The 24,749-nt window shown below is 33.1% G+C and overlaps 1 protein-coding gene and 1 long non-coding RNA gene across 2 annotated transcripts in view; one reads left to right on the top strand and one right to left on the bottom strand.

Moving 5' to 3' along the window:
* LOC132744666 (ubiquitin conjugation factor E4 A-like) overlaps positions 1 to 23,131 on the bottom strand; it is a 29,848-nt gene extending 6,717 nt beyond the window's left edge. The window contains exons 1-13 of the mRNA XM_060733427.1: positions 23,034 to 23,131; positions 16,668 to 16,788; positions 16,051 to 16,176; positions 15,111 to 15,214; positions 13,520 to 13,684; positions 13,140 to 13,290; positions 12,312 to 12,517; positions 11,601 to 11,783; positions 11,016 to 11,133; positions 9,898 to 10,113; positions 8,893 to 9,150; positions 6,208 to 6,464; positions 116 to 282 (exon numbers count right to left, since the gene is read on the bottom strand). Coding sequence (XP_060589410.1) covers positions 116 to 282; positions 6,208 to 6,464; positions 8,893 to 9,150; positions 9,898 to 10,113; positions 11,016 to 11,133; positions 11,601 to 11,783; positions 12,312 to 12,517; positions 13,140 to 13,290; positions 13,520 to 13,684; positions 15,111 to 15,214; positions 16,051 to 16,176; positions 16,668 to 16,776 — 2,060 coding nt within the window. The 5' untranslated portion in view covers positions 16,777 to 16,788; positions 23,034 to 23,131. The remainder of the gene's footprint in view (positions 1 to 115; positions 283 to 6,207; positions 6,465 to 8,892; positions 9,151 to 9,897; positions 10,114 to 11,015; positions 11,134 to 11,600; positions 11,784 to 12,311; positions 12,518 to 13,139; positions 13,291 to 13,519; positions 13,685 to 15,110; positions 15,215 to 16,050; positions 16,177 to 16,667; positions 16,789 to 23,033) is intronic.
* LOC132744675 (uncharacterized) lies at positions 7,067 to 8,149 on the top strand. Its single transcript, XR_009627736.1, has 2 exons — positions 7,067 to 7,445; positions 7,983 to 8,149. It is a non-coding gene; the product is annotated as an uncharacterized LOC132744675 (long non-coding RNA).
* Positions 23,132 to 24,749: the final 1,618 nt, after the last annotated feature.

The following is a 24,749-nucleotide window of genomic DNA, read 5'->3' as shown; positions in this document are numbered from 1 at the left end:
ACAATGATCAGATGGAACTGATATGCTGGCTGATCTAGGTCATCACTGGTTGCATGGGAAGAATATGTTACCCCCAGCAGGCAAAAATGGGTTTAATTAAAATAAAATTTTATACTTTGATAATATTCCTCTACTAGTACGAGTACTGTCTGCGTTTTGGGGCATCAATGCCGCAAGGGTCTCTGCCAACTCTGCTCTCAAATGTGGGTTCTTCATACGCTCTGGACTTCCCATAAACACCAGGATCAATGTCATAAAGTGAGTGAGACCACTTCCTCCAGTCTGGAATGTGAAATGATGATTACAATATACTTACACTAAATCATATTCTTTTTAAAATTTGAATTTCAACAAGCAGATTTCTTGTGTATAAAGGATCATATGTGTGTACATTTAAATACAATAACAGTAAAGGCACAAAAGACCTATTCAACCCCTAAGAAAAATAGGTCTGTTTCTGAGATATAACAAGTATTTGATAAATTTTCTTGCGAATAATATGCAAAACCTTTTTATGTTTATCAAGATTTCAAGATTTTATTGATAAGTCTTTAGGCCTCCGGCCCATAAACATTTACAACATATATATAATATACATACATAAACAGTGAGTGATACAGACATGATTAAATACAAAACTAACAGTATTTCAGTATTCATTGAAAAATATCTAAGAAACTTTGTCTTTTATCTAATGCATAGAACAAATACATTGCAGTGTTTCTAATTTCATTTTCGTTAGACATTAATGAATAAAATTTAGCAAGTGTTGGTAGCATTCTGTAATTTTCCGAAATATATTGGCAGCGTATATCATTATATAGAGGACAGATTAACATAAAATGGAACTCGTCCTCTACTGAAGTTTCACAATAAGGACATATACGTTCTTCTCTACTTAAGCCATAATGTCTACCTGTTTCAATAAGAAGATTGTGAACAGAGCATCTAAAAGAAGCAAAACATTTTCGAAATTTGACAATATCTAGGACATGTACATAATATTCAACTGTAAATCTTGTTTTATATGATGAATAATATGTCAATTTCTTATTAAGCATACATTTGGCACTCCAATTTTGTAGATATTGATCTTTTAGTCTATTGACATACAGATTCAAAAAATCATCATTAATAGTTTCATTTTGGTTTTCCCAAATATAGCCAAAACCATTACTAAATAAATTTTCTCTGATATCTGAAACCCAATTTTTCCTACCTATTGTATCATAATATAATAGCATATTATAAACATAATTTAGGATATCTATTGTTTGGCATTTTTATCAGTCTTAGCCAATATTTAATACAATTTTTTGATGAGTAGATATACATTGGGTATCGTCCCAAGTCACCCATAACTGCATCATTGCAAGCATTAGAGTTTACTTGTAAAAATCTTTTACAACAAAATATATGGAGTGATTCAATACAGGAAATATTACTAAGACCCCACAATTCCGAACCATACAGCATAATGGGTTTTATCTTAACATCAAATATTTTTTAAAGAAAGTATTATAAGGTATGCAACCATATTCCTGAACAGAACTTAGAATATACAGAAATACTCTTTTTGCCTTAATAGACATATGCTCTGCCATTTTGTACATAGATAATTTGCTGGTAAAATGAACACCTACATAATCAAATCCTTTAACAACTTCAATATTTTTACCAGAATAGTGCCAATGTTCATGTTTTGACAATTGTCCCCCATTTTTAAAACCCATAATTTTTTGTTTTGTCTATATTAACAACAAGTTTATATTGATTACAAAAATCTTGGAGACAATTGAGCTGTCGTTGAAGACCAACGATAGTATCAGATACAGACGCTATATCATCTGCAAACATAATCATAAATATTTCCAGAGTATCAGGATACAATTGAATACCCCTTATATTATTACTTAAGAACAAATCATGTAATTCATTGATATATAATGCAAATAATATCGGACTTAGACTACAGCCTTGACGTAATCCTGTGGGGCAATCAAAAATATCAGAAACTTCTGATTTAGATTTAACAAAGCTTTTAACCGATACATAAATAGATTTTAATTGTGTTATACAAACAACCAGTTATTTTGTTTTTACGTAATATATCATATAAAATCGGCCGATCTATAGAATCAAAAGCTTTCTGAAAATCGATGAAAGCTACATAAACTGGCTTTCGTTTCTGTTGGAGATATTTAGATACAATAGAGTATAGTATAAAAGCATTGTCAGTAGTACAATAGTTTTTCCTAAAACCTGCCTGACATTCTGAAAGCTTTCCATATGCCTCAATGTAAAAAAGTAATTCTGTTGGTAATAATATTAATATATACTTTGCTTATGACATCAATTAAGGATATTCCTCGATAATTATTAGGGTTTAGCAAATTGCCTTTTTTATGAACAGGTATAATTACACAATGACACCATTTTTCAGGGAATATCCCAGAAATAAATATCTTATTAAATAATTTGCACATATAAGGAAGTAGAGTATCTAAACCATAAATGATATGTGAAGGTATTAGTGTGCCTCCAGTTGCCTTGTTTGACTTTAATTTTTTAACAGCTTCATTTACTTCATCCTCAGATATTTGGCTATTAAATAGAAACTTCTCAATCTCATCTAAATTGTCTATTTCATCTGAATTTACAACTTCACTAACTGTAGCCGGTAAATTTCCACCAATACCTCCATCAATATCAGCAACAGAAAACAACTGTTTAAAATGAGAAAACCATGTATGTATACTTATAGGTGAATCTCTGTTGCCTGGTTTTGATATATTATTTATTTTCTTCCAAAATTCTTTGGAGTTATTAACGCTATTATCTATATCAGCTATAAATTGTTTTTCATATGCATATCTTTTTTGTCTACATATATTTTTATATGAATGCTTATTGTCAATATAAATGTTTAAATTATCCAAACTTGGACATAATCTAAATTTTCGCAGTGAAGACCTAGAAATTTTACGGGCGTTTTTACATTCAGCACCAAACCATGCCCTATTTTGTAGTCTATGGTTTTTGTTATGTTTACTATACAACAGAGATTCACTACAAAAACTGACAACCTTCTCAAATTCATCAAGTAAAATATTTACATCATTACAATTTTCATACAGTGAGTCTAACCTGTCAAACATACCTGACTTCTTAGCATCATCAAGAGTAGATGAATATACAGATTTACCATTTTCATTAAAATTATATGCTGTAGTAGGTATATTTTCAATATTTCTACCAAAGTTAATGCTAGAGTGAATTATCAAACACAAAGGGAAATGTGTACTTTCAATCACATCTAAAACTTTAAAGTCTACAGTTAAATCAAAAATATTTTTGGATGCTAAACAATAGTCTACAACACTGCATCCATTCTGGTTAGCAAATGTAAAGTTTCCATATGAACCATCTGTATTTTCAGGTAACATTCTACCATTATAAATGTAACAAGAATATTCTTTACAAAAATTAATCAAATGTTTACCATCATTATTTACAATGTTATCTTGTGAGTGTCTTTCAATTGTAATACCACTTTCTAATACATCTCTAACATCTTGAAACTCTGGTCCATCAAAATATGACACATAATCAACAAGATTACCAATTCTAGCATTAAAATCACCACAGATTAACAGTTCATATTGTGTCAAGTTATTATCTGATATTAGAGCTTCTAATCGTTGTAAACATGTATACACAATATTTTGGTAGAATGGTGATTTTTCTGGAGGAGAATATAACGAGACCAATAGCACATTCTTTTCAATACTAAAAATTGATTTATCTATCAAAAGCATTACACCATACTCAAAATTATCACAAATCCTTTGGACATATCTAGTAAGCTGGTTTTCAATCATAATAACAACTCCGCCCATGGATCTGCCTCCCACTACAGATTTTTTAGCATTACATGCAAAATTAGTGAATTTTTCAACATTTAAACAAGCACAACTATCGTCATCCCATGTTTCCTGCAGACAAACAATATTGAATTCAGAAATAAATTTGCACACATTTTCAAATTTTAAAACATGGTTTAACCCTTCGATATTCCATGAAATGAGAGATAGCTTTTTTACTGGGCCTTGACCGTTATCCTATTTGGTATTATCAATAGTGCCTCTTTGTAATTCCCCCTGTGGTGATGATATATTGTAATCAATGTCAAATGAATTTGCACCGCTTACAACACTGGCATAACTATGTCGATTAGCGTGTACAAATCTCCTGTTGGAGTCTGTTTGTTGCCTGGTAGGTTGATTTGGCTTATATGTTACCAATTTACCATTCTTGAAATATCTGCGTAAACCTCTATTATTAAGTTCTTTCAACTGCTGACGTTGTAAGTATGTAAGATCATTAGAGAGTCGAATACCTGCAGTCCTGAGATGATCACGATACTTAAAAAGTTTGAACTTGTCATCTGGGTTTTTGAATTCCACTATTACTAACCTAGGTTTACCAGTTTTTTTACCAACTCTTCTAGCAGATTTTATTGAATTTTCATTTAACATTGCATTAGGAGGAGCAGCAGAAAATACTGATTCATTAACGGAAGCTTCTAAGGAAAATTGGTCATTCTCTGTTTCTTGAAGGCCAAAGATTCTTAATTATCCTTTCAGCTTATCAGATTCGGTCACATTTATGTGTCTCTCTAATTGTTCGATATGCTCCTGCGAAGTTTCATCATTCATTGCCATAGCTCTAATATCACTTTCGAGAATCTCATTTTTGTATTCGATATTTTCTAAACGCCTCTGTATATCAATGATAGATGTATTAGTTTTAACTTGATTTGCCTCAATATTTTTAATATTTGATTTAATGGATGTAAGCTCTGTCTGGACATTTGTCATTTCCATTTTAACACCAACAATTTCATTCTTCATCTGTTTTAAAGAATCTTGAATATCAGAAATAGCATTCAGAATTAATTGTGTATCTTCTGTTGGACCCGGATTCAGCTCTATATCTGCAGCCAATAGTAGCACCCTGCTAGCATATGAAGCATAAAGATTACAACCATAAGTATATATGTCGGGTATTGTTCCTTTTGAAAATATAAGGTGTTGATGATCTGAACATTCAATTTCAATGGGAGATGAATATATCAAAGAGATATGAGTTTTACTGTGAAGCATTAAAAGCAATGTAAGACACCATAATGAAATTACAAAACAGATCAAGCTGTGTAAATGTGTAACAGTTCCAGAAGTGCTGAGATTATGTTTACATATTTTCTTCTCTCTAGCTCTACTGTGTAATTGCAGGTTAAAGCTGCCTATTCTTGCACGATATAGCAGTATATCTATACCCATAATTATCAACTGTTACCTTTTGATCAGAGTCCAGCTATGTAATGCAATTGTTATGCAATTTAATCCTTATAATCACAATACCCTAGCAAATGTTACAAATTCCTTTGTAATTAACACTCACTATAACTGAACTCCAGTGTAGAATGTTTACACAGTCAATTGAATGTCCAAAAGTTGTCTTTGTACATGTAGATGGTATTCCTTTGTTCAATAAGAAAAAAAAAACAATATCCTTCAAAATGTCAGAAAACAAGAAATTAATTGTAATTTAAGTCCAATAAGTATAAAGATGGTCTATTTTCCCATTCATTGGTACAACTTTTGTCATATAAAATGATTTATAACCAGCAAAAATGAACTCTAAATCTTAGCTCAAAAATCCATGTCTGACCACTATCACTATCACTATATATATATATTGTCTACATCTCTGTGTTTATATACTAGTATTTATATTTGGTACCCATTAAGGTAACAATAAATTTCCTAAATAATTAAAAATTGACTATGTGGTAAAAATTGTTACAAGTCAACTGATTACAATATTGTGTATGGTCAAACTGATCTAAAATCAACTTGGCATGGGATAGCTTGGCATAGGTCAGCTTGCTTTATCATTAAAATTCATTAAATAGTTCAGGTTATCTTTACTAAATAATCTGTTTTGTTGTTGTTGTAATGTCAGATTAAACAGTTTTTGTATTCACTATTGTCTGTGTTTTGCTGCCAAAGGACTGGATGACAAGTGGTTTGAAATAAGTTTCCACAAGTACTATCAGTACTTTGAGTTTTTTAAATGTTACCAATATACAAACAAATCAAATGTTTAAAAAGAGTAGAAAGTCAGGAAAAGATCAAGTTTTACCTCATACATGTCATCTTTGAATCTATGTAGAAACATTGTGAAGTCAGTCACATTTCCCATGATAAATTCTGGCACATAGCCAAGTGCTGTGGGCACCTGTTCTGGTAGAGGGAATGTGATTGGTTCAAAACTAGTGACCTCATTAGCCCTAGCAACCTGGACTAACCATGTAGCTGTTGCTATGTGGAAGTTCATGGACATCTCTAAGAGCTGGGGCTCAGTTAATGCTGCCTTGATACATAAAAACAATTTCATTCCTGAAGAAAAAAAACAACAACAAAATCTTTTTTACTTTTTTTTTAACTGAAAATCAATTAAAGATTGTGTATAAGTATTACTCTCCTATTAATAGATATAAAGATTTTTGACAGGTTATATGGCCCTATATAAATGGTAGTTTGGAAATATATAACCTGAGCTGCTAGGGCAAGGTTTTCTTGGGAAAAAAAGTGATATTTTCATATATTGACAGCAGCTGTGTATATAAAACTATAAAAACGTCACAATTATCCGACGAAAAGCGACCTTACAAACGTGCAGAATTATAAAACAGAACAAAAGTTTTAACCTTCAATTAACCAGCTGGAAAAAAGTGATAACTGTAGCCTATGCTGCCAGTGTAGGGCCAGGCTAGCCAGCATATCAGTGCTGTCTGACCAGGCTCTACTCTGTTGAAAGCTCAATTTTTGTATTCTAAAATTGAAATCCTTTAAACTTTGTGTGGACTGTCCTAGATTTTAATCAAAGCAAATCAACAACACTAACATCAATCTAATAATATAGGCATTATGTCAATGATTGGTTTTGTATGCAATATCAGGATCATTTGAAAATTAACAACAAACTTTTTTGCAACATATTTCAGGGCTTCCGTTAACGGGCGTACGGCCGTAAATTACGCCCGAAAATCGTATCTGTACGCCGAAAATTAAGATCAATGCCGTACCGCTGACTTCCAAAAATTTAGGAATACGGCGAAAATCGTAAGCCGTGACGTACGCCACAACCATTTTCCGACCTTTTCTCACTTTCAAGGCGTACGATTGGATTATTTATTTAACTCCGCCCCCTGAATTGAATGGTTGACATGACAGCGATGGGTGAAATTATGCGAATGCACCTGGCGCGTGACGAATTAGCGAGTGTTGATTTATGACCTTGATAAGCGTGAAAACAAAGTGATTGGATTAGTTGTTTGTTTTGTACGGATAATGGGTAGTTAATTGACATAAACTGTGGTAGGTATCTGTTTTTACTTTAATTAGATAAAATGATTTATTCATTATTGTGTGCATCGGTAAGTTTGAATGTATCCGAAAGTTTGCCGAGTTGGCGAAGCGTGTTTTTGTCTTTTGATTTTTTTTCCTTTTTGAAGTTAAAGACGTTTTATTTTCACACATTCTATAGATGTTGATTTGATTTTATATTTTTTTCACTCGCTAATTATGAGTAGCAAAGTTACATTTAAAAATCTTTATTCCCTACAGTACCAGCTCTCAAAAAAATTTGGCGTATCTCAAAAACGTACAATTAAAAAAAATAATTTGGTCAAGAACGGTGTTCGAAATTATTTTCATAAAACTCTCAATTTACAAGCCTGATTAAATTTAACCATTTTGGGTTGTTATTGTGTTAAGATTCATTTGATACACTGAAATTGTGTTCGGTACTGTAGTAATTAATTTTAAACACAAGAGATATTTAAACAACAATTTTTATTTTACAAATAAGAAATATAACAATGCTAAAGGATGTCATGTTTTTTTTTATTTCAGGAAATCTACAGAGATCCACTCTTTTAAAACACAATGAATAAATGCTGTGCAGGCTGATCACATGAGACAACAGCTGTATGGTACTGATCCAGAGGTAGAAAAAGAAGAACCCATCATACACATTTCAGAATCTACTTGTACCATGATTGATTAAAGAATTAAAAGTTTTCAAGAAATATTTTTTTTTTGTTATACCAATGAGCAATTATTTGAATGTTATCACTGAAGGGTTCTACACGGTTACCACTGTCCTTAAATAACAACAATACAGTCCTTTTCAGGGTAATGTTCTTACTTCTATTGAAAATATTTACCCAACAATCATGTAAAGATACTTTGAACTTAAAACATTAAAAGGAATGACATTTTCAGAATCTTGTGATTAAAATAATTGCTTTTACTTGTATCATCCCATACTATAAATCAAATATTGAAACATGAAAATTATACGCGTAAGAACAACTGACTTCCAGAAATTTACCTCATGACTTCCAAAATTCCTTGAAAGGAAGTCCTGACTTCCTAAAAAAAAATCCTAGTGGAAGCCCTGATATTTGCTTTTTTATCACCAATACAAGAGCCTGGATAATGTATAATTTTCCCATGTTCAAGCAAAAACTTAAGGAAAGTGTAACAGCGACGCCAACCACTGAGGCTTGGGCCAGTACAACAGCTCTCCCTATTCTCAAAATAGATGAGTTAATTATGTATACAGACAATCTAAATACAATATGTATTACAATTGTACAGATATGCACTGCCCGTTTCTGTTTTCTAAAGATATTGGTATTGTAACTGGCTGTATATGAATCAACAGTTACAAAAATGTTAAAACGATAACTTCTGTTTTTAAGCATTCAAGATGATGGCCGTACTATTTTCAAGAGGCAAGCTAGAAAAACTAATCTACCTTTTTCCATCTGTAGTTTAACACCCCTCATGGGCTCTACTTCATCATTAGGAAACTGTTGCCTCATGTCCTGATACGCACGTTGTATACGATGTAAGTCCTGGTTGATCTTCATAAACTTCTCGTGCACGGCGTGAAATCCCTGATTTATAGCTTGATGACACAAGAAGAAACACTCAGTGATGAAATTATAGCTCTCGTCCTCCGCCACGTTTACATTCTCCTCTAAAGGAATCAGGCATGTTTCTTTGATCAACTCTGAAAGTAGAAAAGAAAAAAGAAATCCCCTTGAAGTTCAAATGAAAACATGATAATTTTTGCAGTTTTAAAGTAAATTTAAACATTCCACTCTGTTGCAAATGATTGTGTTTTGACCCTTGTTATTGCCACTGTCTACATTTTTATATGGTGGCTGACACTGTGTGACTGCTCATATTTGGATACAGTTGCATTTTCAAAATCACCGACATTTAATATCGTTAAAAGTCCTGGACCTTTAATTAGGTATATACTATATAACATGACTTTTTTCCATCATATCTCTACCCTTAGATGGTTCCATCTCCTAGCAACATGCTAATATAATAAAGGCAGTTCCTTTAGGCTAGAAGTTTTCATTAGTGTACATACATGAGAATGAAATAGTATTCCAATAAAAATTTCATTAACAATTTATTATTATTTAACAAAGAAATGTCTATGGCTATTGCTTTACATGACTGTTAAAAAGAAAGAGTTTGATACTGCTTTCGGACATAAAATTGGCTTCGAATACACATAAAAACTGGTATCTCAAAATCATATCTAAGACTGCTTTTGTGCTTGAGACTAAAACTCAAAATAAAACATTTTTGTTCTGTGTCCAAACCGAAAGTGGTTCAACTAGAACTGGTTAAGTTTTTTCAAATATCATTTTGAGTAAGTAACATGAATCTAATATTTCAAATTTGTGTACATTTAATCTAACATTTTGTGTAAAATTTAACATAATTAAAACACCTATACCTTCAGCATGAATACCCCTCTGTCTGGAGTCATTCTCGTCTGCCGCTACAGCTCGTACATAGCTCGGCTGTAACTTGAGAAGTTTAGGTGAGCATGCTTCAGAGAATGGCTGGCATAGTTTGAGCATTACATAGGATAGATTTAAACTGAAGCCGTCACTAACATGTAGCTGTGTTAACACTTGTGGAGCATGTGTAGACCAGATCTTAGTCCTCCCTGTTATAACATAGTTGCATATGCGTTAAATATATGAGCCGTGTCACGACAAAACCAACATAATGGGTTTGCGACCAGCATGGATCCAGACCAGCCTGCGCATCCGCGCAGTCTGATCAGGATCCATGCTGTTCGCTATCAGTTTCTCTACTTGTTATAGGGTTTGTAAGCGAACAGCATGGATCCTGATCAGACTGCACGGATGCGCAGGCTGGTCTGGATCCATGCTGGTCGCAAACCCATTATGTTGGTTTTGTCGTGACGCGGCTCATATTAATATCTGCATATGTGTTTAAATATATCTATACTTAAAATGTAATTCATTCCTTATCCTGCTAAATTTGTTCAATGGGCCTGTACAACTTATTGAGTTTGAATCATACTAAAACAAAGCAGACAACAATTTAGAGCCCGATTAATCTAAACATATTTATTTAACTCGATTGAGAAACAAGTTTTTGAAACTTATATTAATCAGTTTCGAGTCCGCTTCCTTACTGGTGTCATATGAAGAAACATGGTTGTGACCTGATTAAGGCTTGAACCCATGATCCCTGGGTTGAGAGGCAGACACCTTAACCTTTTGGTCACCGCTCCCTTGGTTGTGCAGGCTGTCCTAAATCGATACTGGTGACATAGACTTATAAAATTACAATTACCATTGATAGCCCACATGAGGCTCATATGTATTTAAATTTTTTTTAGTTCATGTAGAGAAAATGCAATAGCATGCTGTCGTCATTTTCATGACATACATTTTTAGTGTTTTTTTTTTTACACATTTAACTGACTTAAAAAGTATCCAATCAAATTAATGAAAGTTCTTTTGAAAACAACCAACTTATTTCATTTTCAAGTTCCAATTCAAAATGCTAAAGGTATAGCATACAAGCACATCTTACCTGAGTTTTCTAGAAGACATTTGCCTAACCATCGAAGAACTTTGTGTTTCAGTTGTGGTGATAATTTGATAATGCTGAATAGTAGCTGATATACTCCCATACTGATCCCTGATAATGGCTGTTAATACACAAATATATATTAATATTATCCTTAATAGGACATTCTCATTTCAAGGCCACACATATCACTATGGAAACATACATATTTTGTTACCGTTAGGATGATTTTTTTCCCCAAATATTACAAAGCATGAAAATTTTAGTTAACTTTATTCAATATTGCAAGAATTTTTTGGAGGAGCATCAAAAATACAATACGGGAGCAATTTAATGATTCAAGTTTAACTTTAAACATATCAATTTTAGCTAGCTTTAGGCCTGAAGACTCATTGATTCATTCTTAAATTCACTTTCTGGGACAAACCAGTTCTAATGTTATATCAGGAAATGGTCCTAACCATGTTCCAACAAGGCTCTAACCCACAATCTCTGGGTTTACCAGCGAACACTGTGACCACTAGGCCACCATTCAATTTTATTTCATTTTTTCAAACACGGTCAACACAATGACATTTGCTGACGTACCTGCCATGTATTTCTCTCAGTAATATCATGCTCCTGTTTCGATGTAGAAGATGGGTTATTGAACAGATCTATGACTTTATTGTGGTCTGGTACACAACTCAGTCCGAGAATAGAACCTAGTAGTGAAAACTCAAAATCTTTTCCTTTCGATGTCTTCTCGGGACTGGTGTATTCCATGAATGTCTGGAAATATATATAATATAATAATATATAATGTATATTTCATATATATAATAATAATAAATAATGGGGAAAAAATGCTACAGCTTGGTTAACATCAAGCAAATTTCTTCAACAGATGAAAAACATGTCTTAAATTTCATAAACAATAAAGTTTAAAATGATTATAGTATTAGTTATAACAGTTTCTGACCGTATATACTGAAAATATAGCCTGGGTGAGATACATGTAAATATAACCCCGACACTTACAAGCATTCTGTAGTTATTGATCACTATAAGATATAATACTTAGTTCAAGGCTTCTTTGACTAACTGACCCAAAAATTGATGAGGGCCATCGATCTACTAGTCTTGACTAACATCCACACCAGACTTGAGGACTGAAGGCTAAGTGTTCTATAGGTTTATGGTTTAAGAAGGTGTGGTCCATGTCGGACTAAGCAAAGCATTTATCTCCACTTCTTCAAAAGTGGGGCATAATAAAATATTAGAGTCAGTGTGTGAATAATTATGACCAGGATGACATACCTCAGCTAGTGGGGCACTGTTTGTGAAGAACATGAGAAGATCTATGTATCTATTCACTTCAGGATGCATCAGTGTCAGCTGATTTTGAAACTTGCTTTTTATGACATCTAGGACAGGTGTAAACACTTGGAGAAGATTGCCGTCTTCAGCATGACTGTGAATCTCAGAAGCCGTTTGTGTGAAGAATTCCTTTACCAGACTACTGTCTTCAAATAGAAGAAAAAGAATGAATCTTACTTTTTAAAGTTAGAAAGAAATTCACTGTAAATACTTATGCATTACTTACATTTTAAAAGAAATATTCTAAAATCACATAAACAGAGCACAAAAATTTCTTAGGTATTTTCTTCTTTTATCCTTTTGTCTGTTTGTTATTTTCTCCTATGGGTGGGTGGGGGATGGTAAGGTTTTTTTCTGTTTTAATCATAAGGAAATAAGCTTTTCTTTTAAGTGCACTTTTTATAAAAACATATAATAAGCTGCAAATTTATATGATAAATCAAGAAAAAAAAGTTATCAAATATTTCAATTCTAATATACACAGAGAAAATATTAATAATCTACTAAGTCTAACTGTTTATTAACCTTTGACAACCAGTTGAAACCAAATGTAATTAAACTCTGCTACTAGTATAGAGTCTGGAAAGTCTGCATGTCCATGCCCTCTGCTGCTGACTGACCAACTTTACTTTTTATTCTTGTTCTCCCCAAAATTGATTATGGACTATTCCAAAAATGGAAACTCAACAAATCCATTTAAGAAATTTAACAGGTTAAGGAAAAAATGGAAACTTTGTTGGTCTATAATCACTTTATTGTGGTACATACCAGAAAGAAAATGGTTGTTCTCTAGATAGAGATCTATAAACTGTTGATGTAATACTTGACTAGGGTAAAGTTCCGTCTGCTGCATACAAGTCTTGGCATTCAACAAAATCACCTCAGTACTTCTCTTTAACAAATATCCAAACTTATCGTACTGTAATGTACAAAACTTTGTTTCAAATCCATATTTTTCCATATGTTTCAATTAAAAAACAAAATTGCGAACTTTGTAAACGGCCTTCACATCCAGACAAGGCCCTGTTAATATAAAAATAAATACTGGTATTTTGAATTAAAAAAAAAATCCCTAAAATATCAAATTGACTAATCCGAATTCAAAGCAGGGCAAATCCATTAGACACATACAGAATCTTAAGGGCTACCTGATTATCTCCTTTAAGGTTTGAGCACCTTTCATAACACTGGTACAAATATCGCAGAACTTGTGATTCTCCAGATAAAGATGCCTCTGTGGGTTTCTTCTGACCTTTTTTAGTAGAGATAACATCTGATCCAGGATTGTCCATCAATAATCGCTCAAATACAGCCTGTAAAAATTCAAATTAAGCATTTCGTGGACTGATGGTTAGTAACCCGGCCACCATTTTTTCAAGATTTCTCAAGATGAAATTTAATAAAAAAAATTATATCTACATTCTTTATCTTCATTTTATGATGATTTTGCCACCAAACTTGCAAAGAACTTTATTCTACATAATAAAATTACAAACAATAGAGCAAATATAATTATTAACCCTTTCACTGCCATAGGGACGGCATATGGCAGTGTATTTTTCATATGGACAGCTTTTGCCGTTTCTATAATATTAATAATTATTGTAACAATAATAATTATAATAATAATAAATATATATAGATAATTATACCATCAACAATAATTATTATTATACTGGCAGATTTGGAAACATATATAATTATTATAATACTAATAACAAATAATAATAATTATATAAATTAATAATATAGTAATTTCTTAGAAAACCTTCTGGCAAATAGGTGATCAATAAATAAATAACCCTCTGGCAGCGAAAGGGTTAAATGGTATACATGTATATTTATTTTGTTGTTGTATGAGGGTCCATGGCTGATAGGTCAATGTTATTGACTTCAAAACTGCTGTTGGTTCGAATCCCACAAGGAACTTTGGATTTTCCAGCTAGCTTACAAAACATCAGTGGTTCTCCTCAGGGGCATGTTTGTGCCTGAAACAATGCAAGGAGGGGCACCTGACATCTTCATCCACCAGTAGATTAGCTAAATAGCTTCTAACATATCTAAGGACCCTGACAAAATTCAAACCAACAGTTGTGAGGGGAAAGTGATTAGCAACCTTAACTACTAGGCCACTGTGGTGCCTTCATATGGTTTAATTCAACATCAAGATTAAATGAGCCGCGTCATGATAAAACAAACGTAATGCAGTTTGCGACCAGCATGGATCCAGACCAGCCTGCGCATCCAATCCTATTACAAGTAGAGAAACTGACAGCGAACAGCATGGATCCTGATCAGACTGCACGGATGCGCAGGCTGGTCTGGATCCATGCTGGTCGCAAACCCATTATGTTGCTTTTGTCATGACGTGGCTCAAATGCTTATGCAGTCTTGTATGTTAAAAGAATGTTTGTGTTGCTAACTCTTTAAATGCCTACTAGATAGGTATATCATACATGAAAAATTCCATCTGATCTATTGATCTATTTTATGTTGTTTTCTTGAAAACATTTATGAGGCAATTAAATCATTTCAATTATAACTTTTGTTTATTTTCATTCATAAAAAGTAAAGGTTTTGTATAGTTACAACACAGCACCAATTCTTTTCATTTCGAAAAACAAATTTGAAATTTCCTGTAATTTAAGTAATTATGTACAGCTAAAGTGTTAATACATTACAAAACCTTTTATTCATAGCCAGAAATACACATTTCCACAAGAGTAAAATTTAGTCTACCTGATCTAAACATTCCAAGTCCAACCATGTCTGTCCATCTAGTGTGTCTGCAAATCCAGACATGTACACACAGCGGGAAGGTCTGTCTGACTCCTCTTCTACTTCTAGTAATTAAATGAAGAATGTGCATCAAATATAACAATAAGCATATATACAAGAGTCACTGAATCATGTTATTCTGTTTACATATAAAATTTGCGTGAGTTAAATCACAGAAACATTTTATATTACATGTTAAACAACAGAGACATTCTATGTTACAACTCTTTTGAGAATTGACCTTATGAATATAGCCTTTTATAAATTTTATCATCGGGGGCCCTAAATTTGTCCTTGACCTAGAGTCAACACCCTTACAGCCTATGTCAGAAGGTCTCAACAAATGTTCTTTTAGAAAGAGAACAGTTAGATATTTTTAAACATCAAAGTAAATTTAATGTATCTGCCAAATTTCTTCAAAATAGAATGCTTGAATCATTAGAAAATATTGTGTATCAAACTGGCACTGTTAAATGCTTAGTGTAACGATTTATGGACACCCATGGTTATAAAGATGCATGGACCAAAAATCTTTTAAGAATTTGTGTACAATCATGTAGAATTTAATTGAGACTGTTCAAAAAGCAAAGCTTATAAAATATATAATCAATAAATTTATCATATATTTAACATATGAAAACTTAATCATATGAAAAACATAAGATAACTATGAGTTTAACATGTTTGTTTTCATATGGTTTTCATATGGTCCTGGTTTTACATATGTTATTTTACATATGAAATACATATGTTCTTAAACACAACCAAAGAGTGTTTTCTTAAATTTGATGCAACCAAAAATGATTTTGAGTCAGTCATGTAGGACAACATCGTCCTCCTAAAGATAATCGTGCAAATGAATTCTACATATTCAATATGGTAAGTGTTAACTTATATATACCATTATCCAAAGTAATGAGAAAGATATGTTCAAGCAGGGTGCTTATCTGTGTTTTCTGTCTGGAAAGTTCTTTGATGTCAGCACACTGAGGTAAATTACTTTCTGCCGGCACTGAAGTTATTATACCTAAAACAGAATAATTTCAATTTAGGATAAGGAATATGAATTGTTTTAACAAGTTTGACTACAGAATCATCAGTCACTTTCATTAAGTAATTACCCATGAAAATAATGGGCATAATGATTCGAAATTCATTTTTTAAGTTTTTCGATATGTATTATATCTTAAACTTAACAAACACAGCAACTTTAAGGTCAGAAAATAGGCATAACTACACCAAATTGAATTTTAGGACTATATGGATTCAGGCATTGAAAGAGAACTATTCTGAATAAAAATTACATATCTTTGAATTATTCTCTAGTTTTCCAAATGGAATGTTTAATAAAATGGTAAAACATAACATTGGGGGCACATGTCATATGTACATGTATTCTACAAATGGAATTAAGCTTAGCATATTAAATAATCAATCAATTGGCCATGTTTTTTTTTTTTTAAGTAACTTCTCTGATAAATCAACACATGTATATGATTCAAACAGTTTCAAATTTACCATTTTCTTGTTTTGCGATTTGTTTATTTGCAATAAAAAGTTGTGCTTGGTCAATACTTGGAAATAATGCTGCAAATGGATTATTGGCAATATCCTCCTTCTCTGCCATGTCTTCTTTCACCTGAAATAATAGATGTAAATAACATGAATAAATTTAATATTTAAGAAATAGTATCTGAGCAGTGTTTATATTGGCTATTTAACACAGGTTTGGAGTTTTGATGTATAGAAATTAACCACGAAGGCCGTAGGCCTTGTAAACTATATAATCCAAGGAGAAAACATAACAGCCGCATATACAAGTAGTCCCTAACCTGTGTTTATTGGCAGTTTAACACTGTTTTTTTCTTCTTAGTCTTTAGTGACAAAATCACTAGGAGTATTAGAATAACTTGATGACTTTCGAACAAGAAAGGTCAAAATCAATGACCTCATCTTACTGGTAACCAGCCTCCCAAGCTTCAAACTAAAGAAGTGATCCCTACATGATGACACAAAAATGACCTAAAATTGAAATTGGGCTAAAAATAATTTTAATTTATTTCTGAGATTTATTTCTTAATGATCTTTTGCACATCTTTCTGTTTAAAGTGTCTTGTCTGATCTGTATAAGAAATTCAACATTTATCTTTTTGGACTTTTGAATCTCATAATGTAGTACCTTTAAACAGATACTCAAGTCTGTATCCATGGTATTAACACCAATCCTTACAAAACTTTATCAACACTCTGTTGACTCAGGACAAGTACCCTTAGACTGGAAGGAAGAAACTTTGTTCCTACATTTCTATATACATGTATGACAAAGAGCTGTCTGAAAGACAATATGCTGTATTTTTCTCATTGCTTGACAGTAAGAAAAGGGGCATAAATATGCAAAAAAGGTAAATCGGAGTCATTGGTCCGGTGCCATCATCATCACAGAGAACAAGTGTGTAGAGTTTCAACCAATTTCCTGTAGTGATACAAACTTGCACGTAGAATAATTAAAAAATATACTCTAGTTAACAGATTTCATAAGATATGCAGGATTTGATAATATCACCTTAAAACATAGTGAAAAAAAAAAGATGAGTTTAAATGCCTAGTAGTGTTATGTGATACACATCTCTAACAACTAGAAAAGAGCTTGAGACTCTCGGAACGGTTGGAGCCCTCGCCCTATCGGGCTTGGGCACCAACGGTTCCTCTAGCCTAATTAATTCGGCGTGATCGGTTTGACCCATTTTACAGACTTTTTTTTCTTACTGTCAAACCGTTACGCCTAATTTTAACTGTCATTTTTACGCACGGAAAATCTACCGGTAACACTATCGATAGTTTGGACTGATTTTTACTGCTTAAACCTAAAAGTAACTTCAATTACCTCTAAAGATCAATAGAATATAAATTTTAGTACTAACTTCTCCTAGAAAAAATATTAGATTGTACCTGTCTTAACGCATACATGCGATTTATTTCAAATTTGTACTGTCTACTCTATCTTCGGCGAACATGTTATGACGTCATCGTAAAAAATCGATTCCGTGAAAGCTGGTAGTAGCTACCAGTGTGTCTAGCAGGTAAGTGTGGGTTACGCATGAAGATTAAATTAAACAAAATATCGGGGGAAATAAATCTATTCATCATTTTTTAATAAATGTGTGCATTATTAAATACTATTGAAAAGTATCATTGTATTTAACCTAAAATGCAATGGTCCTGTTGTTTAATATTTTTAAATGTGTACTCAACATTTATCAATTGGTGGTTTGCCTTCTTGTTTACTGCTAATGACTGCCAAATGTCACTCTCGGATAAAATACTGACTTTATTTATACATGCATATTTATATGACAATTAAGAACGTAAAAGAAATATTGAAGGAAACTATTTGAAATACACTTCAAATTATTCAGTATTTGTACAAATAATATTTCAAGAGCTCTTTTTCACCGATTGCCGATGTATAATACCATATTCTAACACGACCCGTATTTTTCCCTATTGAACATAGAAGAACCAAAAGTGTGTGTTATTATGCTATAAAGTCACTGTTTGACGTTCTATATTTAGATATGTGACGTAATTATTATACACGTGACGTAACCACTAAAAATATGACGCGCTGAAAATGAGTACGGAAACAAATCAGGCGCAATTTTGCTTAATATCAGGTACAGCAGCATTTATTTGTTGATGTCGTGTTAGAATCGAAATAATATATCCAAATCGGTGATTTTATCGCTTGATAACATCACTGTTTGTCGTTCGGATGCGCATCATTATATCACTCGGGCTACGCCCTCGTGATATAATTCGTCGCATCCGAACTCCAAACAGTGATGTTATTGAGCGATAAAATCACTGTTTGGGATATATTATTTCTTAATTAAACCTATTGATAAAGTTAAATGTCTTCTTGACATACTTTATTAATTTACTAAAAAGGAACTTTATTGTGATCCAGCCATATGCTGTGTAACTATAAAGGAAGGGTCACATATTTTAATTGAAATAAATTTTTTTATATAGGATATTAAAAACTAGAAATGTGTCATCATGCCACGGATGCCCCCGCATGCAGCCAAAATTTCAGATGGTGCATTAATTATTTTTTTCATTTTAAGTTCAAAGCCCTTAAAACTTTTCAATGCTAACACAAACCATTTTCATACAATGTTCAAGACACTGAAATTATTCAGTCTTAACCTTTTAAAAATAGCATATTGCATATTTGTAGCCAAAATAATGGCTAAAAGTATGAGTGCTGAAACTGAAAGTTCAAAATTTTTCCAACATTCAGGAAAGATAAGTTTGTCTAAAATCATTGAACCACAACCAAATTCAAACTTAAACTGCTTATTCCTTAGATGTATCTATATTATTTTCAAAGTGAAAGGGACATAACTCTGCAAAAAAATCATCAAACCATGACCAAATTCCAACTTGACCTGCCCAGTTGAATATGTAACACTGTTGGGTAGATTATGAACAGAAACTGTAAATTTCATATTATTTTCAAAGTGAAAGGGGCATAACTCTGCCAAAAATCATTGAACCATGACCAAATTCCAACTTGGCCTGGGCATTCCAAAAACATATCCATATGTCAAATTTGAGTTGAATGTGTTGTACTGTTGGGGAGATAATAAACGGAAACTGAAAATTTCATATTACTTTCAAAGTGAAAGGGGCATAACTCTGCCAAAAATCATTGAACCATGACCAAATTTGATCTTGACCTGCGCATTCTTTTGACGCATCCATATGTCAAGTTTGAGTTGAATGTGTTGTACCGTTGGGGAGATAATGAACAGAAACTGAAAATTTCATATTATTTTCAAAGTAAAAGGGGCATAACTCTGCCAAAAATCATCGAACCATGACCAAATTCGAACTTGACCTGTATTTTCTCATGACATATCCATATGTCAAGTTTGAGTTGAATGTGTTGTACCGTTGGGGAGATAATGAACGGAAACTGAAAATTTCATATTATTTTCAAAGTAAAAGGGGCATAACTCTGCCAAAAATCATCGAACCATGACCAAATTCGAACTTGACCTGTATTTTGTCATGACATATCCATATGTCAAGTTTGAGTTGAATGTGTTGTACTGTTGGGGAGATAATGAATGGAAACTGAAATTTCATATTATTTTCAAAGTAAAAGGGGCATAACTCTGTCAAAAATCATCGAACCATGACCAAATTCGAACTTGACCTGTATTTTGTCATGACATATCCATATGTCAAATTTGAGTTGAATGTGTGCAACCGTTCTTAAGATAATGAACGGAAACTGATGATGACGGAATGACAGAATGACGGAAGGACGGAAGGATGGAAGGACGGAAGGACGGAAGGATGGAAGGACGGAAGGACGGAATGACGGAACAGGGTAACACTATATGCCCCGGCCATTACATGGCGGGGGCATAAAAAGTCATTGAGAAGATCAGATTTTTCAAATGAACAGATTAAGACTTATAAATGTATAAGGTGTATGTCTTGTTGTTTCATACTGTTTTGGTGACACTTTTGTTTGTGTCCCTTGTTGTTTTCTCGTCTATGGTAAGTATCTTCCCTTTGCCCCTAGTTTTATTTCGCCCCCTCCCCCGAATTTCCTATCCCCTTCCCCTGTGCCTGTTAACTTAGTGGTCATGTTTCATACTGTTTTGGTGACACTTTTGTTTGTGTCCCTTGTTGTTTTCTCGTCTTTAGTAAGTATCTTCCCTTTGCCCCTAGTTTTATTTCTTTATTTCGCCCCCTCCCCGAATTTCCTATCCCCTTCCCCTGTGCTCGTTAACTTAGTGGTCCTATTAATCATTCATTTATTTATTTTCTTTGATTTCCTTCTCAGTTACATTTTAGTGATAAGCCTGACCGTGCTCTCCCTTGCGCCCTGTCCCGTTTTAATTTAGAATCATCCTGGGCTCCTTGCCAATGGTTCATGTTCCTGGGTCGTGTGGGAGTTGCGTTCATTGAACGCCGCCTTTCCTTGTTCATCTTGTTTATCATATTGTATACATGTATACCGAACCGTAACAAACAGATAATGATTATCAATACAAGGTTCGGCAAGCAAGCAAAGAAATGTAAAGAAACAGAAAAAACTTATCCACATTCATGTATCCACCCTCGAAAAAAACCCACCAAAAACGCCTGAAACTGCAAAATCGAAACATAAATACACAGGAGTGCCAAAGACGGCTCTGGTAGGTGCAAGTGCTCCCTTTCGCCGGTTTAAACAGAATTGACCACTTAAACATAATAATGTTGAAATTTTTAATCAACATCCACAAATGTGTACATAATACGGCGGTAATCATGGAACTTTCAATGTGACACATTAGAGGTGCTGTTCAACGGGAACTAGACAACATGGAATTTTTAATGGGTATCAGAGGTTTTGGTGTCCTTTTGCGACAGTCGTTCTAACATTTCTCCCATCTGTCTTACATTGTTATGCTATTCAACGTCTAAATAACGGTCACTAAATTTCCTCTTGCTGCGTTTTTATCATAAACCCCGTCAAATCTGTGCGACAATTGTATTGTACTGAGGACTGTCTGAAATTCCATTTTATAGTTTGAAATTTTAAGATTTTTTTTCGGAATTTTTAAGTTATTTTTTGGTTGTTTTGAACTTCTTCCCCTTCACAACCGTCCTCAATTTCTTTTAAAGATAATAAACTAGAAATTGATATGGAGTGTAATATAAATTGAAATTCTTCTTTGCTTCATCATGTATAGTATAATTATAATTATAATTCATTAAGATGTACCTACAATTACATTGTATTTTCGTATGTGGGAAATCATGGCAGGGTTATAAAATAAAAAGGTAGTTCAGAAATTTCACCTAATGATCACAGATGTTAAAAAATCCAACTTAATAATATCTAATTTGACAATTTAAACGGACTTAAATGCAGTATGATCTGACATCATAAACTATTTAATTTGTAAGTAAGGTTATCATAATTTTTTTTCACGTTCTCTTTTTAATGCTGAAATATTTGTGTGTGAATAAAAGAGTTATTCCTGCAATAATTCATATAAATAACATAAACAAATTGTATAATAAAGCTTGGCAAATACAATCGATCGCCGCCGATACCTGTGTTACACCATGGATTTTACCATGACACCGCTTTCCAATATGGCCGCTTTCAATAACATTCAACGATTAAAAAATTAAAGTGGAATATTTAGACTTCTGTTCGACTTTGAAGTATGATAATTTGGAACCTTGCATAAAAAACGATTCTCGTTCAGGTAATGTATACCGTTTCTTTGAAACTTTTCTAGTTTTCGCTCCCAACAACTTCTAATTGGGAAGCGTCCGTGCATAAAAATGCAGTTCGTGGTTGGACTTGGAAAAAGACAGCGCCCGTCCAAAATTATCTCGGTGTCTCTTTGACAAGTCTAATTATTTGGACTACGGTTCCTCGGGACTCTGCAGACGTTATAACACGGAAAAACGTGCGTTAACCCTATATAAAAACACTGGTATCAAAATGTAACCTTATTGTATCCAAGGTTTAATCAGAAGGAACCGTAAAGTCTGAACAGGGTCATATTTTACAGTTTTAAGGAAGCTGGTGTGATACCGGTAGAGATACAATAAGTTTAATGATCATAATCGTAGATATTCGGTTTCACGACCATTTTTTATTGATTACTTATTCTGTCTTTTTGATATAAAAAAAAACAAGAATTATCAAAGAAAACAAACCATGAATCAGTCTGAATTTGTTGTGAAAATAATGCATGTATGCTCAATTACTGAATTAATTGGATGGCATTCATATCGGTATGTTCATGACAGCTAACATAAAGCATAAGAAACGTTCGTAATAACAGAAAGTCAAATATTTACCTTGTTTCACTTTCAAAAACACGTCACTGATAATTACTAATTCTAGCGAAACATACAAAACTATTCCAAATGAATTACTAGTCTGGATTACCTGCCCTTTTCTCTCCGTTTATAGTACGACGGGAACCAGACTAAATGCATTTCGGACCATGGACATTTCGGACCAGACACTTCGGTCCAGATTTTTTGGTCATTTCGGACCATATATTGGTAAAAATATATACATTTACAGTACGCTTCAAACACAAAATATACAAAATTTAATACAGAAATTCATGCCGGGATTTAAAAAAATGCCATTTTAGCGTGATTAGAGTTCATAAGATCATTTTAATATTTTTGTCAGTACTGTTTAGATCTACAGTATCCCTTTAAAGAAGCGTAAAATAATCTTTAGCAGGGTGCATGGTAATATAGAACTTAAAATGTGTAGGAGAAGGCATGGATAAATAGAATTTAACTTGGTGGTAAAAGACCTTATGAATCCGGAATTCCTTTAGATCAGGGTCTAGCTTTCAAATAGAATCAATATTATAACAATTATTAAACAATACAAAATACTGAAATATTGGTACCAAAAGATGGACCAATTTTTAGATAAAGTTCAATATTTGGATCAACCGTGTCACACGTATATAATATGTTCAAATCCACTTTGATTTATAATGTATATGTTGCCCGGTGTTTCTGGACTACCGTCTGCTAAAGTTTATGAGAAAAGTTAGAAAAATATGCTTGAAATGTCTGAAAATTTCAATTCATTACATAATTATGCCACAGGTACATGCAAGTTATATATAAATAATGTTTTGATCTTGTTTAGACCTTGGCATTATATATGAAATAGATAAATACAGAATCCCTAAAGAAAGCCCAACACGGCAAAATTGAAAATGTTGCAGGCTCGGTTTGATTGAGCCTGTTCATGGACGGTACTGGAAAGTGCAAGTTACCGTCCACGCCCCCTAGCACTGGCTTAAGCAGAATTCAACATTTAAACGTGAAATAGTAAAATTTTGAATTTAGAAACATCCGCAGATGTGTTCATACGGCGGTTATCATGGAACCTTCAATGTGACACTTCCGTGCCATTCCATGAAAAGCGGCGTATGGTCCCCAAGTAATAAAAAGCGTATGCCCTAAACGAGTAAACAATGGGCGGAACTAAATAAAATGGAATTTTGAAAGGGGATCAGAGGTTATGAAGCCTGCGTATCACAGATATTGCGTCAAAAGACAAATATAAAAAGCAGGCAACATATCCTAAGGGTGATTAAACATTATTCAAGTAGGTAGGAATATTGGAACCACCCAACTAGAAAATGCCGAAAAGTTGAAACCACATCAAGCAATTTTCACATTCCAGGATACGGCCGTCAGATTTGACCTCAGAACCTCAACTTCCGCAGGGAAATTTATCGAATATTATGGACAGAAATGATATTACTATTTATTTTAGAAATTTAAGAGGGATTTGCTGTCTTAGAATTGGACGTTTAGCAACAAGGATTCCACATGAAGACACGTTTGATGGCGACAAATTTTTGGCATGATAAAAGGCCTTGGATATAATCTTATGTTCCGTTCGTCCTGATGAAACTGTCTGAAAGACTTCCAATGATAACTTGGCAGCTTGAATGGGAAAGAAGGGATTCTATAATGCCTGCAAACATTTTAATCAAAAGTTATGCGATGAAGGTCATTTTAAGATATGTG

Source organism: Ruditapes philippinarum, unplaced genomic scaffold, assembly GCF_026571515.1.
Source record: "Ruditapes philippinarum isolate M1 unplaced genomic scaffold, ASM2657151v2 ctg3007_1_1_1_1, whole genome shotgun sequence".
Classification (NCBI taxonomy): Eukaryota; Metazoa; Mollusca; class Bivalvia; order Venerida; family Veneridae; genus Ruditapes; species Ruditapes philippinarum.
This window is presented reverse-complemented; position numbering and strand designations above follow the sequence as displayed.